At 45.9% G+C, this 17,757-nt stretch overlaps 1 protein-coding gene across 3 annotated transcripts in view; it reads left to right on the top strand.

The window, feature by feature from the left end:
* PARP8 (poly(ADP-ribose) polymerase family member 8) overlaps positions 1-17,757 on the top strand; it is a 365,263-nt gene that overhangs the window by 144,304 nt on the left and 203,202 nt on the right. For all 3 annotated transcript variants that reach the window (XM_089682697.1, XM_089682699.1, XM_089682698.1), the window contains exon 3: positions 4,719-4,756. In XM_089682697.1, coding sequence (XP_089538823.1) covers positions 4,719-4,756 — 38 coding nt within the window. The remainder of the gene's footprint in view (positions 1-4,718; positions 4,757-17,757) is intronic.

Below are 17,757 nucleotides of genomic sequence, written 5' to 3'. Positions count from 1 at the left end.
CAGTGTTTGGAGGTCAGAAAGACTTCACCCTGGAGCTTCCATTTGAGGACTTTACGTCTTTCCTGTTGAACTTTATACACAAATGCTTTATACATATGCTGACTCAATACTAGTGCACCATAACCACTATCTATCCTTTAGAACAGTGTTTCTCAACCTTTTTTCAGCCAAGGCACTCTTTAAAATTATGAACAGTCCTGAGGCACCCTTTAAACTAATGGACAGTCTTGAGGCACCCCATTTTAGAATGGGATGCCTCAAGACTGTCCATAATATTAAAAGGGCGCCTCATTCTAAAATGTGAAAAACTATTCTAATAGTTTTATATAATGCAGCAACATCCACACATGTAGGACACCCAACATTAGAGGTGATTTATTCTTCCAAAGCAAATACACTTTTGCACACTGGTACTGAGTAGTATTCCAATGTTTCTCTTCTCCCTCAGTTTTTCTCCATCACTGAGCTAATGTGACCCCAGCACTGATGGAGAGGGGCAGGGGAGGGTCAAACTAGTATGCTGTGCAGGCAGCTGACGTCCTCCTTATCAACTGGTGATGTCATTGGTTGTCAGGACACCGGCAGCAAGAAGGACATAAATGGTGCGCAATGAAAACCTGCAACTTTGTGTAAATAAAAGGCAGGCTTGTTCCACCCGCTGGCTTGTATACAGGTTTTGGGCAATTTTTAGACATTTTGCCAAGGCACCCCTGAAGAAACCTCAAGGCACCCCGGGGTTGAGGCTACTTTAGAATACGCAAACCACTTCAAAGTAGCATCAAAGTTGCATTCAAGTTGCACTACATAATCACACTGAAAGTCAAGTCAAAATCAGATTGCAGCAATGTGAACCTAGTCTGACTGAACAGTTTGCTAAAACACTGCGCTTTAGTTTTTTTCTGTTTTTTTTTTCTTTTAAATACTAATTTTATCAATTTTTGCATCACAGTGCTGCTGATCTTCAGCCTATTTCCATGTACAAGCAGTTGCTCTAGTGTCGGACCAACGTCCCTTAGTGACCACAGTGAGCCAAGCTTGTACAATGTGTATCAGTATAGCCACAAGTAGGTTGCACCAGGAGTGTATAGGACAGAGTGACAATGCAGGAATACAGTTTGGAGACAATCCCTTTTTCTTTCTAAGCATTACTACTTCCAGTAAAGTATTCTTGTGTTAATCTTTGCAAGAATAGTGTTGTAATGTGATAGCAAAAGCGCATGGGGGGTATGATAGGGTGTTTGTGTTTGGGTGGGCTTGGGTATGCTTGATCTCTAAAGGCAGACATAATTAGAATTGTTTTTTACATTTCTATTATACTAAATGTTGGGTGCATCATCTGCAAATCTTTTATGATAGCTCACAGCTCTTCCAAAACCCATTTCCCTCTTCCCGTTATCTGTCCACACCTACTAACCCTCTTTTAGGCCGAAGGCTGGTTGCAGGTAGAATGTGTCGTGCCATACAATGAAGATTCAACAAACTAATGACAGATTTTTTTCATCTATAAAAAGCAAATGATAAACAGCTAAATATTGAACAGTTTTCCCAACAGAATGGAAAATCATTATTTGCTGAGAGTTGCTAATGAGAGATGTTATCAATGTGAACGATGACATGGAGTGGGAGGCTGTAGAGTTGCACTGACTTGGGGGGGCAGTAGAGCTGCACTGTCATCTGTAAAATCTACTGCATCACTGGCACACAAGATTGGAACAGTAAATGATATTTAGGTTTTAAATAGGGATCATTTATGTGCTTAAATGCTATTATGATTTTGATGTTGAGTGAACCACTCAACATCCTTGCCAACTAAACAACCTCGACTAGGCAACACCCAAGTGTGGTAAACAAAAGTGCCAGTTATAGGATCTCAGAAGCATATATGTTGGAGGGGGACATGTCATCAAAAGTCCCCAGCATAAGTAATCACATTACACATTCACAATGGAGAAGTGTCAGAGGATCATCAAACAACAATCTGGATTGTGGGTTAATTTTTAATTGGTTTTAAAATAAATGTATGAAGTTTTCATACTATTTGGAGTATATGATTCTCTTGTTTTGGGTACTTATCTGCATGCACTGATTCGTTGTGGTGGATTGTACTGAAGAGTTATCTGGGAGGAAAGAAAGTGGCCTTTGAGAGAGTCACGTTCCAGGGCAATGGTGAGGATGGCTAGCATGGAAATTTTTCCTTAATGCAGGTTATATTCTTGAAAGTCAATAATATCTGGTAAGCAGAATTCGATCTCTTGGTGGTGGTGGATCACGGTGGAAGTAGCTTTTCTCTGGAAGTCTATTGGATTCTTTTTCCCAAGAGACTTTGTGAACTGATTTTTTTATATAATAATATTTTCCGTCTTATCACTTTCCATCTTGGTGACAAAAATCATCATTCCATCTTGGTGACAAAGGTCATCAAGACAAATAGAGTGGTGAATCTACCCAGTGGGTACACAGACAGCAGTTAACACTTGCCAGGGGTTGTAAACCTTCCCTACTTCAACTGAAAATAAACACAGTTTTAACTATACATGCACTTTATTGTGGAACTCCACCCTAAACAATTTTTAGTTGTGGATAAAAGGGTTAGAACGTTTGGCTTGGTTTTACTGCCCTGTTAAAGATATCTCCCTATAAGAACTATCCCAAGGATATGTCAAAATGGGAACCTAAAAGTGGCATATAAAGCCAACTAGAGCTATTCTTAAAAATGTTCCTTTCCCCCTCCTCCTACCTATCCTGTATACCTTGTTTAAAAAAAGATGTTTGTACTTACTGTTTTTATTCTGGTCCAGTCACTTGATCCTGCAGCTTTGGCTCCCCAGTATCAGTGAACGGCTACTGCAGGGGAAAACAAGCAAAGACACCACCCACAGATGGGCCATGGGAGCCTACGGGTGACATCATGGCTCCAAAAATTCACAGCCCTTGTTGAGTGCTCCCTTACAAGGAGCCATAGCTGCAGCATCATGTGACTGGACCAGGTTAAAAAGCAGTAAGTACACAGGTCTTTCTATACAGGGTATGCAGGAGAAGTAGGAGGGAACATTTTTGAGAATAGTTATATTTAGCCATTACTAACACTTGAATGTTAGATGTGAATTCACCCGATGAAGTAGCACACCTCTACAATATTGAACTGCCGCATTCCCTGCACCCCAGATCACTGTGTTGACTGAGGGACATCCAAATATCTCCATAAAACTCCCATGGATACCTGGTGTATTATCATATTACTGCATATTTTCTGACTTATTCCAGAAAGTAGATTGAATTCAGTTATTAGAAGCAGAACATTCATTGTTTGCTGTCTTTTCTTGTTGATGTTTATTCTACAAAAATGTGTTTTGTTTAGGAAGAATTTATCAACTGCCAGGTACTTCCTATCTTGAAATAATGAATTGAAGCCCAACTGCGGACAGTTTTTATATATTTATTTATTCATTTTTATGATTGGTGAAGGGTTAGAACCATAGCAGCCAGGGCAATGTTTGTAAAATGTGTTCACCGGGCTAATAAATGCCAGCATTTTGCCAGACCACAGACCAGAGGCAACTGAGACCTAATATAAAAGTTCCCTATGTGTCTCTATATATTAATAAATAGGCTTCCTCCACAAAACACAAAACACTACAGGTTGGTTGCAATTGACTATAGGTATGTTTCCTCCATACCTATAATAAACTGCTGCAAATGCATGGTCCAGGTCATACTCTTAGGCTGTAGCCACAGCAAGCCATGCCCATCACTTTATCCTGGACTGGAATCCAGCTCACTACTGTGATGAGATCTATACCACCTAAGCCTGACTTTGATCATAAGTGAACCTTTACCTGCTATATGTCAGTTGCCCATTTGCTGCTTTTATTAATAAATGTACCATACTTACTACACTCAGATTGCATCCTCTGCTATTTTATTTGTACTCCTAGAGATTCTTCAGTCTCCAGAGGTGCTGCAAGGAGTGTTTGGGTATCACCCTAAAGGTTCCATTTGAGGAGTTTACATCTTTGGGGTGGAACTGTATACACAAGTGATTTATACATATGGGCATCATCTGACTCTATATTAGTGCGCTATACCCAATATCTATCCCATAGAATACGCACATCAATTCAAAGTGGCATCCAATTTGTAATAAACATGGATCCAAGTCAGTTTGGAGTCAGGTCAAAGTCGAATTACAGCAGTGTGAGCCTATCCTGACTAGTCAGTTATTATGGCAACAAAAAAAAGATACATTTACATGTTTTGTCAGGTTTATAGCAAACATTTGGGTTGGGTTTCTAAAAGTAGTGGGTTTTTTTGTTTGTTTTTTTGTTTGCAAAAGTGGTGTCACCTCTATGGTTGGGATTCTTTGAAATATGTCCACTTTTTCTATCTTAGAAATCTGGGAGGCATAATTACTTCTAGCTCAGAAATCACAGGAGCACATGCTGATGGCTTCTACTAAGTCATAGATCTTCAAAGTAACCCCTAGTAATATCTTTAATGCAAGAAAATTGTGTACATCATTCCTTTTATGGCCTACATTTCTTGTTACATTTATGGAAATTGCTCCTGTAAAATCATCCAGAGGTCAATAATGTAACAAGTAATGCAATGTTAAAATGTTTTTATGGTTTGTAGTATATTTTGTTTATACATGTAAATTCTAAATCATAAATCAAGTGTATGATGTATAGTAATATTCTGGTTTCTCTTTTGTTTTGCAGTGTTGCATATTCGGTACATGTCTCTGAGGATTATCCAGGTACAGTAGATTTTCAGTTCATCCAAAATGAAACAAATGTTTAATGTTTTCAGATGGAGCAAAAAAGTGGCATGAAGGCTGCATGCGGTCTGCAGCAAACTTCTGTGTGGTCTTCGCCATTGTATTTTACCTGCTTACCAACTGCAGGGAAGATGCTTCTTAGACTTATGCAGGCCAAAGATGGCTCGAAAGCCGTTTTTTCGTCCAATAAACGAAACATTGGTCGTTCGTTAAACCGACGTAACCACCAATTATTACGAAAATCGGCCAACCAAGACATAAAAATCATGACATATAACAGGAAATTATGTCATTTTGTAAGAATATTTTTTAAAAAATATATGTACACAATGTACAGTTTGAATAATGTTCTTTTTGAAACAAAAAAACAGAATATGTGTACAAAAAAAAGAATATTTATGCAAACATTAAAATATTTTTGATAAAAAATAACTTCAAAAGTATACTATTTTTGATATGCCAAAAAGTAGCTAAATACAGCAATGCTGCTTTAAAAGATCTGACTATTTTAAATTTTTTTATATGTGAATGAAATATTTGGGCGTAAATGTTTGAATAATGGTTACTATATGGTGAGAATGGACATAAATTAATGTTACTTTGTGGGGGATTCTTCAAACAGTTTAGCAGAGAGCAATAACCATAGCAAATGCATGTTCTGTGCATCACACACAGAAAGCTGTACATTTATTCACACACAGGCAGCCATCTAATAATGTTTTGTTGACATTCAACAGCTTTAAACTTTGTCCCTGAAAAGAAATTTCGTACAGGCAAAACTTGTTTTCCTTCCAGGTCGCAGCTCATGCGCATATTTTTTTCGTAAAAACAATCGTACGATTTGACCATCATTGACACAAAAATCGGTAGTTTTCCACGAATTTTCCAACATGGCCGATAATCCAAAAGTGGATAAAACGCAAAAAACGGGCGACGAATTAACCCACTAACAGTGCAAAAATTGGCCGATTAATCTTTCGGATGAAAAATTGGCCAATTTTCGAACCGTCTATGTCTGGCATTAGTTAGGGCAGTTGTATTTTATTAATGCCACACATATGCATCACTGAATGGCCAATGTTTCTAAGCTGAGAGCATGCTCACTGAATGCTCCCAGCACAGAGACTAAACGGTCCAAAATAGTCCCCACTAACAATCAGTAGCTGGCAGGACCAGCTTCATATCATGTGACCACTATAAAAGCCAATCTCAGTGGTGACATGATCGCTGATCCTTCCTGACCCCCAGGCGTACAGACCCCGTTAAAGTGATACCAGGGCTGGGTGGGCGGGGGGAACACTTAGGAGTCCACTTATAAATAAATCAAAAGCTTTCGACCAACCTTCACAAATTCTGAGAATTTTTGTTTCTTGTTTTCATTTCTTATGATTATCACCTATGTCTAGTGCTCATAGCCTCCTAGATTGTAAGCTCTGACGAGCAGGGTCCTCTTGTAACAAATTGTATTGGAACTGTTATGCCTACCTTCATTTTGTAAAGCGCTGTCAAGGTCCTACCTTTTCCCTGAGGTTATGTTACTCCATGTGCTGGCGTCCATCTTGGATTCTGCTGTGCATGATGGGAATCCTTTTATGCCTTCAGGTTTCTGTGGTCCATCCCCCAGAGGGGTGTGGCTGATGACATATAAGCCTGTGGTCCGCACATGCTCTTTGCACTTGTGTCTTTGTGTTGCTATTACTCTGTTCTGACTCTCGTGACTCTCCTGGTATCTGATTCGGCTTGTGACTTGACTATTCTTTGTATTCTCCTTTGATCTGACCCTCTGTTGCTGAACCCGGCTCGTGACCTGTGATTCTCATCTGCTGTCCTGTACTGTTTTGTCCTGTTGTTGTTGACCCCGGCTTGTCTGACTACTCTTTTGTCTCTTCCACCAGCTACATGCCATTGGCAGCGGCCATTACCGCAGCTGAGGTGTCTCGGGGGCCGCGACCTGGTTCCTGGCTGCGTCAAGTCCATCCCCACCATCAGGGGCCCTGGTGAAGGACAGCCTGGGACTTAGACTCCGCGCCCTGAGGGACTTCGGTCTGTGGGTGGTGGTTGTCAGCCAGTGCGTTACATTGTTAGGCCTGCCTGTCCGTTCCTCAGCTCCTGCCCTGACATTACACAAGTGCCATGAACCCTGACGGTGCAGGCACGCCTTCGCTCCCAATGCTAGTCGCCAGACCCGATCAACAGGATCACCTGTTGGATCAGTTCGCTCAGGCGTTGCAAACTCTGCTTGCACGCACTGCACACCTTGCTCCTGGTGCTATTAGGCCGGTAGTCGCTCCGGTGGTCTCTCCCGCTGCTTCTCTGCCTATTGCGTCCACCACCTCGACGGCTGCATCAGCGGCGCCCAGAGGTATGACTGGTTCTGCCCCTCTTCCACAGCGCTTTGGGGGTGAGCCGAGTCAGTGTCGTGGGTTCCTCAACCAGGTGGGTATTTATTTTGAATTAATACCCCACGCCTTTCTGTCTGAGAGGTCAAAGGTGGGGTTCCTAATTTCACTACTCTCAGACAAGGCCTTGGCCTGGGCAAATCCCTTATGGGAGAGGAACGACCCGGTGATTCAAGATTTTTCCGGTTTTGTCGATGCCTTCCGTAGGGTATTCGACGTACCGGCTCGTTCCGCCTCGGCGGCCAAGCTGCTCATGACCATGCATCAGGGTTCACGGACCGTGGCCGAGTACGCTATAGAGTTTCGTACCCTGGCGGCAGAGGTCGGTTGGAACAATGAGGCTCTGGTGGCTGCGTTTTCCCATGGTCTTTCCGACACATTGAAGGACGAGATTGCAGCTAAGGAACTGCCTGTGGTGTTGGAGGAGCTCATCTCTTTCCTGATCCTGATTGACACCAGGCTCAGGGAGAGGCCTTCACTCAAGGAACGCCTGCAGAGGCCTTCCAATCGACTGGCACCTGCGTTTTCTGTCCCACCCGTTCCTCCCTCTCCTCCCACGCCTCCTGGGGATAGCTTGTCTGGTGGGGTACCCATGCAGCTGGGGGTTGCTCGCCTTTCCGAGGGGGAGCAGGCCGCTCGGCGTCGGGAGGGTCGCTGCCTGTACTGTGGCCTCGGTGGGCACTTTCGGCAGTCTTGTCCGGTCCGTCCGGGAAACGCTCGCACCTGAGATCATGTCGGGGACAGATCTTGGGTGGAGTTTCCTCGTCCCCGGTGTTCCGCAAGGATAAGCCACTGATCACCGTGATCCTTTCTTGGACAGGGGGCTCGGTGACGGCCCAGGCGTTGGTAGACTCTGGGGCCGGTGGGTTGTTCTTGGACAGCTCGTTTGCTGCACAGCACTCCATTCCCCTGCAGGCTCGTGCTGCCCCATTGGTTCTCGAAGCAATAGATGGCAGGCCCCTGCAACCGCCGCAGGTTACCCACGAGACTCTGCCAATAGAGGTAGCCATTGGGGCTGTTCACAGGGAGTTGACCTGTTTTCAGGTGATTTCTTCCCCACACTATTCGGTGGTTTTGGGGTGTCCCTGGCTCCAGAGGCACAATCCAACCTTCAATTGGCAAACAGCCGAGATTCTCTCATGGTCTCCACAGTGTGGGGCCGGGTGCATCCGGGGGCCGGTTAAGGTATTGTGTGCCTCCTCGGACTCTGCGTTGCCCACCGACTATGGGGAGTATGGGGACGTGTTTGATAAGGTACGCGCTGGTACCTTACCACCGCATCGTCCTTACGACTGCGCCATATCCTTGCAACCCGGGGCCACTCCTCCACGTGGCAGGGTGTACCCTCTCTCGGTTGCGGAGAATAAGGCCATGGAGGAGTACGTTGTGGATGCGCTTTCCCGGGGGCACATTCGTAAGTCTACTTCCCCAGCAGGAGCGGGTTTTTTTTTCGTAAAGAAGAAAGGTGGGGAATTGAGGCCCTGCATCGATTATAGGGGTCTCAATCGGATTACCATTAAAAATGCATATCCAATTCCTTTGATTTCTGAGTTGTTCGACCGCCTTAAGGGAGCAACAGTCTTTACCAAACTCGACCTTAGGGCGGCGTACAACCTCGTACGGATCAGACAGGGGGATGAGTGGAAGACCGCGTTTAACACCAGAACTGGGCACTACGAATACCTGGTGATGCCCTTCGGATTGTGTAACGCGCCCGCGGTTTTTCAGGAATTCATAAACGATGTCCTTCGTGATTTGTTGCAGCAGTGCGTAGTGGTTTACCTGGATGACATCTTGGTTTACTCTACCTCCATGGAGTCCCATGTCCAGGATGTCAAGCAGGTGCTGCAACGATTGCATGAGAACGGACTCTTTTGTAAACTCGAGAAGTGCGAGTTCCATCGATCACAGGTTGCCTTTTTGGGCTACATAATTTCTGCGAAGGGATTTTCCATGGACCCTCAGAAGGTTGCGGCGGTTCTGCAGTGGCCTCGTCCCAATGGTCTTCGGCCCATTCAGCGCTTTCTGGGTTTTGCCAACTACTATCGGACGTTCATCAGGAACTTCTCCACACTGGCAAAGCCTCTCTCTGACCTAACCAAGAAGGGGAGTAACCCTCATGAGTGGCCATCCGAGGCCATCATAGCTTTCGAGGCTCTGAAAGCTGCCTTTGCTTCGCCTCCGATTCTTTCGCATCCCAATCCTGGGTTGCCCTTCGTCCTCGAAGTTGATGCTTCCGAGACGGGAGTAGGGGCTCTCCTGTCTCAGCGTCGGTCGCCCGATGGACCCCTACTTCCCTGCGGGTTCTACTCCAGGAAGCTTTCCTCGGCTGAGTGCAACTACCAGATTGGAGATGGGGAGTTGTTGGTCATCATTCTGGCTCTCAAGGAATGGAGGCACCTGCTCGAGGGTTCTGCGGTTCCGGTCCTCATTCTTACCGATCACAAGAACCTGACTTATCTTTCGGAGGCCAAGAGATTGACACCCCGCCAGGCCAGATGGGCTCTGTTCTTGTCTCGCTTCAACTATGTGGTTTCATATTTGCCTGGTTCCAAGAATGTCAGGGCTGATGCGTTGTCACGGCAATACTCTGAGTTGTCCAGGGAGGACTCTGAGCCAATCTCACTTATACCTCCAGATCAGATCCTGGCTGCCATTCGCACCAGTCTGACCTCTCCCCTTGGGGAGCAGATTTTGGCGGCTCAAACTGATGCTCCTCCCGGGAAGCCGGAGGGTAGATGTTTCGTACCCGAGGGATTGCGCACCCGCCTGCTGCGTACCTACCATAACGCCAAAACTGCCGGGCATCCGGGGAAGAACCAGCTGTGTTGGGTCGTCTCTCGCTTATTCTGGTGGCCAACCCTCCGTGCCGACATTGCCTCTTATGTAGCGGCATGTTCGATCTGTGCCCAGAATAAGTCTCCACGGCATCTCCCTTTGGGTCTTCTGCAACCCATTCCCAATGGGGAGCGTCCTTGGTCACATCTAGGGATGGACTTTATTGTAGACCTCCCGGTGTCTCGGGGTCATACGGCCATCCTCATGATCGTCGATCGGTTTTCCAAGATGTGCCATTGCATTCCACTCAGGAAATTACCCACAGCGCAAGAACTGGCCACAGTCTTTTCCAGGGAGATTTTTCGCCTGCATGGGTTACCGAAGGTGATTGTCTCAGACCGCGGGAGTCAGTTCGTGTCCAGATTCTGGCGCGCCTTCTGCTCCCAGTTGGGTATTAGTCTCTCCTTTTCTTCAGCCTACCACCCGCAGTCAAATGGGGCTGCGGAGCGTTCCAATCAGGCCTTAGAACAATTCCTTTGGTGTTATATTTCAGACCATCAGGACGATTGGGCCGATCTCCTGCCGTGGGCAGAGTTTGCCAGGAACTCGGCGGTCAACTCCTCCTCCGGGATGTCTCCCTTCATGGCCAACTATGGGTTCCAACCCGCGGTATTACCTGAGAGGTTCTCACCACAGGACATTCCGGCTGTGGAGAACCATCTTGCTGCCCTGCGTTCTTCATGGGGGCAGATCCAGAGGGCCTTGAGGGACTCAGCTCAGAGCCAGAAGTTCCAGGCTGATTGCAGACGGTTGCCCGCTCCTTCATACCAGGTCGGCGATCGGGTGTGGTTGTCTACTCGCAACCTCAATCTTTGGGTGCCCACACCCAAACTAGCTCCCCGTTTTGTCGGTCCTTTCCGCATTCTCCGCAAAGTGAATCCGGTGGCCTATGCCCTTGCCCTTCCGTCTGGGATGCGGATCTCCGAATCTTTCATGTTTCCCTGTTGAAACCTCTGATCTACAATCGCTTCACTACCTCTCTTCCTCGGCCCCGTCCTGTCCGGGTTGACGGTCATGAGGAGTATGAGGTGAGCCGGATCCTGGACTCTCGATTGGTGCGCGGTCGATTATAGTTCCTGGTTCATTGGCGCGGTTATGGTCCCGAGGAGCGTTCCTGGGTTCCTTCCGCGGATGTCCATGCTCCTGCCCTCCTCCACGCTTTTCATACCCGCTTTCCTCAGAAACCTTTTGTTGAGCCGCGGAGGGGGAGGGGCCCTTGAGGAGGAGGTACTGTCAAGGTCCTACCTTTTCCCTGAGGTTATGTTACTCCATGTGCTGGCGTCCATCTTGGATTCTGCTGTGCATGATGGGAATCCTTTTATGCCTTCAGGTTTCTGTGGTCCATCCCCCAGAGGGGTGTGGCTGATGACATATAAGCCTGTGGTCCGCACATGCTCTTTGCACTTGTGTCTTTGTGTTGCTATTACTCTGTTCTGACTCTCGTGACTCTCCTGGTATCTGATTCGGCTTGTGACTTGACTATTCTTTGTATTCTCCTTTGATCTGACCCTCTGTTGCTGAACCCGGCTCGTGACCTGTGATTCTCGTCTGCTGTCCTGTACTGTTTTGTCCTGTTGTTATTGACCCCGGCTTGTCTGACTACTCTTTTGTCTCTTCCACCAGCTACACGCCATTGGCGGCGGCCATTACCGCAGCTGAGGTGTCTCGGGGGCCGCGACCTGGTTCCTGGCTGCGTCAAGTCCATCCCCACCATCAGGGGCCCTGGTGAAGGACAGCCTGGGACTTAGACTCCGCGCCCTGAGGGACTTCGGTCTGTGGGTGGTGGTTGTCATCAGCCAGTGCGTTACATTGTTAGGCCTGCCTGTCCGTTCCTCAGCTCCTGCCCTGACAAGCGCTGAGCAAACTGTTGGTGCTATATAAATCCTGTATTATATTAATAATAATGCATTTTTCCTGAAATACCTTAATCAGAACAAAATACCACCTTATGGCCACAAGATGGGACTGACAATTATAGGAAATTACTGTATTAAGCAAAATATGGTCAGAGTTTGTGAGGGCTAAGCAAATGCTTGTCACATCCGTCCAATATTTTTCTTTAAAAATAAACCCCTTACAGTCCAAGCCTAAGTGGTGTCTCCCAAATGTGGTGAGCGGACACAGTGTTGCTTAGACTCTAAGCCTCAAGCCTTGAGAACATTGGACGAATGATCGTCCATTTTTTTTGGAATACTAGTCTCATATCTATAATGAAAAGGTTACTAAACTTACAAAAATTCTTGTAGGATAGAATAAAAATTCAGAAGTGATGCTATGTATTGTAATGTATTTGTATTGTATTTTCAGATGAAAACTGTACTCATTAAAGAAAACTGTACAATCTGGTAGTGTACGAGAAAAATTTTCGTGCTTGTCCCTGTGAATATTTTCGGATGAAAGCTGTGTACTAATGATCAGATTATCGTACGATTGCTTAGAAAGCAGTATTTTTTGTACAATTTTCTGATCATGTGTACTAGGCTTAAGAGGCATGCACCTTGAAGGTGATGGATGGGCAGGGAGAAGCTTGAAGCCGAGCGTCACCTAAAAGGGAAAGTTCCACTTGTCTGCCTCCTCTCCCACCTCTTTAACTTTTGGCACTTTATTTTTTTTGGCAAGGAGCAGATACCAGTTTTTGACAGGTATCCACTCCCACTTTTGCCCAGAAGTTTGCCCCCCCTTTCACCTGCAGCCTTCTGGAACAAATCACAGGTCCCAGAAGGCTGAGGAACCATTGACAAAGTGCAGCACCACTTGTTCCCCTCAAATTATCCACCCTAGCACAGATCCTCTCCCTCAAATCCCCCTCCTAGCATAACTCTCCCCAATCCCACCTCCTAGCACAAATTCCACTAAATCCCCCTTCATGGAACAACCCCCTCCAATTTACCCTTACCGTCATAAATCCTTCCTCCCCTCCCAATCCCCCCTCCTAGCACAATTCTCCCCCTCCAACCCCCCTAACCCCCCCTCCTAACACAAATTCCCCTCCCCCAGACCCCTTTCCTAGCACAACCCCCCCAATCCCCCTGCCTAGCACAATTACCCCCCAATCCTCCCTCATAGCACAACCCCCTATCTCCCCTCCTAGTACAAAGTATTCCCCAATCCCCCCTCCTCATACAAATCCCCCCCAATCCCCACACCTAACATAAATCCCTCCAATCCTATCTCCCAGCACCAATCCTCTTCCTTCAATCCCCCCACCTAGGACAAATTTCCCCCCAAATCCCTCCTCTAGCTAAAACCCCTTCAAATTACCCTTTCCAGTATAAAATCCTCCTAGCTTACCCAAATTCATACCCCATTTTAGTACAAATCCTACCCAACCCCCCTCCCCCCCAAACCTCCCACCTACTCCCACCACATATCCTACCATTCCTTCTACCAGCACAAATCCCCCCCCCCCCCCAATCATCCCCATTACATGTCCCAGTACAAATATCCCCCATCTCCCCTCCTGCACAAATCTCTCTTAGGACACATTGTTGTTACCCCCCCTCTTTTCATTGTGTACAGTTTCCCTGGACTTTAAGCTCTCCCCCTGAACTTACAGGTGGGAAACCAGGTAGAGGTGTGGGTTGTGTTATACTCTCACTCCTGTCAGTGAAACGATCATCCATACAGCAGATGACACAGGATCGCTCTTGGATCGGGCTGTTAATACTGTAGTTTGATTACCCTGCTCCCTATCTCCTCCAATGACCACTCATCTCTCAGCAGCAGGAAGCTAGGGAATGAATCAAACACAGAAAATGCCAATGTAAGAGCGATCCTGTGGCATCTGCTTTATGGAGGATCGTTTCACTGACAGGAGTGAGAGTATAACACAACCCACACCTCTACCTGGTTTTCCACCTGTAAGTTCAGGGGGAGAGCTTAAAGTCCAGGGGAACTGGAGCACCTCCAGGCTCTCTCCTGTCATTTCTCTTTTTCAGGCTTCATTGCTCCAGTCTGCTCTCCCCTTGTCCCAGCCGTGAGTGCAGGGATGGAGAAAGGCATTCAGTGGCCAGGAACAGCATCCATAGAAAGACCAGCCTGGGGGGGGGGGAACAGCCTGGTGTAGCTCACCCCAGCATCCCCCCTAGATCCAGCCATGGCTGAAAGAAAGGAAACCAGCAGGCGTGGCTGCCTAGTTTGCCTAATGGTAATGCCAGCCCTGCTAATAGGGTCACCCCTTGAGAGAATTTCTTCTGGTTCATCAGGATGGCCAGTTAAAAGCGGAGTTCCAGCTGAAAAAAATAAAAAAAGTCAGCAGCTACAAAAACTGTAGCTGCTGACTTTTAAAATACAGTTACCTGTCCCTCGGTCCAGCGATGTCCTCACCACGGCTTGTTTCACTAGCCATCTTCTCTCCCTGGTGCCGGCATCTTCAGTGTGGGCAACCGGCTGTGACAGCTTGTGGCTTCACAGCCGGGTGCCCACTGCGAATGCACGAGAAGCGCTGCACTTTGTGAATGGCCCCATAGTTTTCTGGGACCTGTCACGTGTCCCAGAAGACTACGGGGAGAGGGGGGAGGAAGGACAACTTCCGCTTCCGATCGCCTAGGCGATCGCAGAAGAAATGGGAGTAGGTACCTGCCAAATTCAGGTACCCGCTCCCCCCCCCCACTCCCCAAAGGACAAAGGCTTAAAGTGGAACTTCCCCTTTTGGGTGGAGCTCCGCTTTAAAATAGTCTAGGAGGCATTTCTCCTTAAGGTGTTGATATGACTTTGGTGTGGACTCAGAACTTGGCCCTGAGAAGAAGGTTGTGCTGTCAGCAGGAGGTAGCCTCATCAAACTACACCACCTTGGAGCACCTTAGAACTCGTATCTTGGCTTTCACCACATCTGTTTCTTATTCCACCCTTTTATATTTGTAATATAAAATAATGCCTAGATTATAAATTACTGTAAGGTTCCTAGAGGATGAAGGCAAGACTTCCTTTGCAGCTCACCTTTAGCTTTAAGTTTGACATGCCTGATCTACTTTTTACATTATTGGTTATCTATTTCGATAGCCTCCAGGGCATGAAGATGTACTGTCTTCATGTTATATATTAAAAAATGGTGCTAATGCAAGCCCTGCTTTAGAAAAGAAAATTGTATTTAAATAACAAAACAGTATTTCCTCAAATGAAGAACTATATATAGATACTGTAGAAAAAAAGAGACAAAAACAGTATGTTACGTAAGAGGGGATTTATCACACAAGGTAACAAAAGAATCATGGTCATATATAGTGCAAACAAGCCTGCCTCTCCTTTAGCAAAAGATTTCTGATTTTCCCCACCTCTGCATTGTTGGTCAGGAGACTGTCACAGTTTTGTGTACTTTTGATGTAGATTTATCATGTGACTTGCGCCAATTTTTGTAGGAAGTGGTCAGAGGCAGGGGATTTTTTTTATCAGAGCTACATTTAGGCAGAAAAGGCAGAATGTATGAATCAAACTCCAACCTTATAGCAAATCCGTCTCTAAAGATGCATTGCTGCTCCCATTTTGTGGTGCCTTGCTGTGCCGCAAAGTTGATAACTGTTTCCCGTAATGTATAAACTATTGAGCTCTGTGTAGTGCATTCATAAACTGGAAAGAAAGCCTAATCAATAGGTAACTTCCAGGAATACAGTAGTTAATGTATAGATAAATAAGAGGCTGACAAAGCAAGGACAGGCTCACCAATGGAGCTACACTGGATGGGCTATGTTATCCAAGAAATTGTTTATTCAAAACTGGTATTCTAGGTATCTAGACCCAAAAACAGTTTTATTCTGAAGTTCTGAGATGTGGTGGCTGCATTCGTTTTATAAAGCTGCAATACATTTGTTCTTTGGTTTAGATAACCTTTAAAGGGAACATTACACACTTTGAGGTTATTTGTACAATAAAACAACAGTTGACATGACTTTCACCTTTCTTTCTAGATTTCTGTCACAATTTAAAGGTATTTTATGTATAGATTTATTCTTTTTTGACAGCCAAGCAGGGTTTTTGAATGGGAATATCAGACTGCAACCACAAGCCTAGCATAAAGCTCATGGTTACTCACATGAATGGGTCACGTTCAATGGCAGCACTGCCTGACAAATGTGACAAGGGGTATAGTTTTTGAAGTTCCATGAAGCATAGCATTGCTGTTTTTGCAGCTTAAAGGCTAAGTTCACCTTTTTTTTTTCTAAATTCCAGCTCCCCTATGTACCAATATACCATTAATGTACAGTAAAATAAAAGCTTTTTTTGGTTTTCAGAACAATGCCTTTACCTTAGCCCTACTGTGTTCATAGAAAATGTCATGACTTTCTGGTATGTAGACAAGAAAGCCAGTAAGACACAGGAAGCAATTCACCAGCTGACCTCATTAGCACACACACCCTGCACCCATCAACCATGTTTGCACGGCATCCCTCCAGGCATGCATTTGCCTGGCTTGTCAATGTAGACTGCCACAGCTTCTATGTTTGAACAACATCTCCAGCCACCCCAGATGAGCCCAGGCTGCATGCTAAGCTACCTGGGGCCACTGGTTGGATGCCCCCGATGTAGTGAAAGGGCCTGCCTGATTGGATACAGAGTGAAAGGATAGATAGGTGGAGCCTCCTATTCCATAGTTTTGGTAAATACAATGGATCATATAATGTATGGCCACCTTTATATACACTATATTGCCAAAAGTATTGGGACGCCTGCCTTTCCACGCACATGAACTTTAATGGCATCCTAGCCTTAGTCCGTAGGGTTCAGTATTGAGTTGACCCGCCCTTTGCAGCTATAACAGCTTCAACTCTTCTGGGAAGGCTGTCCACAAGGTTTAGAAGTGTGTCTATGGGAAGGTTTGACCATTCTTCTGTGCAGGCCAATCAAGTTCTTCCACCCCAAACTCGCTCCTCCATGTCTTTATGGACCTTGCTTTGTGCACTGGTGTGCAGTCACGTTGGAACAAGAAGGGGCCATCCCCAAACTGTTACCACAAAGTTTGGATCATTAAATTGTCTAAAATGTCTTCGTATGCTGACGCCTTAAGAGTTCCCTTCACTGGAACTAAGGGGCCAAGCTCAAACCCTGAAAAACAACCCCACACCATAATCCCTCCTCCACAAAACTTTACACTTGGTACAATGCAGTCAGGCAAGTACCGTTCTCCTGGCAATCACCAAACCTAGACACGGCCATTCGGATTGCCAGACAGAGAAGCGTGATTCATCACTCCAGAAAACACGTCTCCACTTCTCTAGAGTCCAGTGGTGGCGTGCTTTACACCACTGCATCTGACACTTTGCATTGTACTTGGTGATGTTAGGCTTGGATGCAGCTGCTCGACCATGGAAACCCATTCCATGAAGCTCTCTACGCACTGTTGTGCTAATCTGAAGGCCACACAAAAGTTTGGAGGTCTTTAGCTAATGACTATACAGATAGCTGGCGCCTTCTGAGCACTGTGCACTTCAGCATGAGCTGACCCCGCTCTGTCATTTTACATGGCCTACCACTTGGTGGCTGAGTTGCTGTTGTTCCCAGTTGCTTCCACTTTGTTATAATACCACTAACAGTTGACCGTGTAATGTTTAGTAACAAGGAAATGTCACGGATGGACTTATTGCAGAGGTGGCAACCTATCACAGTACCACGCTTGAATTCACTGAGCTCCTGAGAGTGACCCATTCTTTCACAAATGTTTGTAGAAGCAGTCTGCATGCCTAGGTGAAGATGTTATACACCTGTGGCCATGGAGGTGATTGGAACACCTGAATCCAATGATTTGGAGGG

This window comes from Staurois parvus, unplaced genomic scaffold, assembly GCF_062004578.1.
Source record: "Staurois parvus isolate SC_StPar_1 unplaced genomic scaffold, SC_StPar_1.0 ptg000294l, whole genome shotgun sequence".
NCBI lineage: Eukaryota > Metazoa > Chordata > Amphibia > Anura > Ranidae > Staurois > Staurois parvus.
The sequence above is the reverse complement of the archived record's forward strand: the minus strand, read 5'-3'. Positions and strand labels throughout refer to the sequence as shown.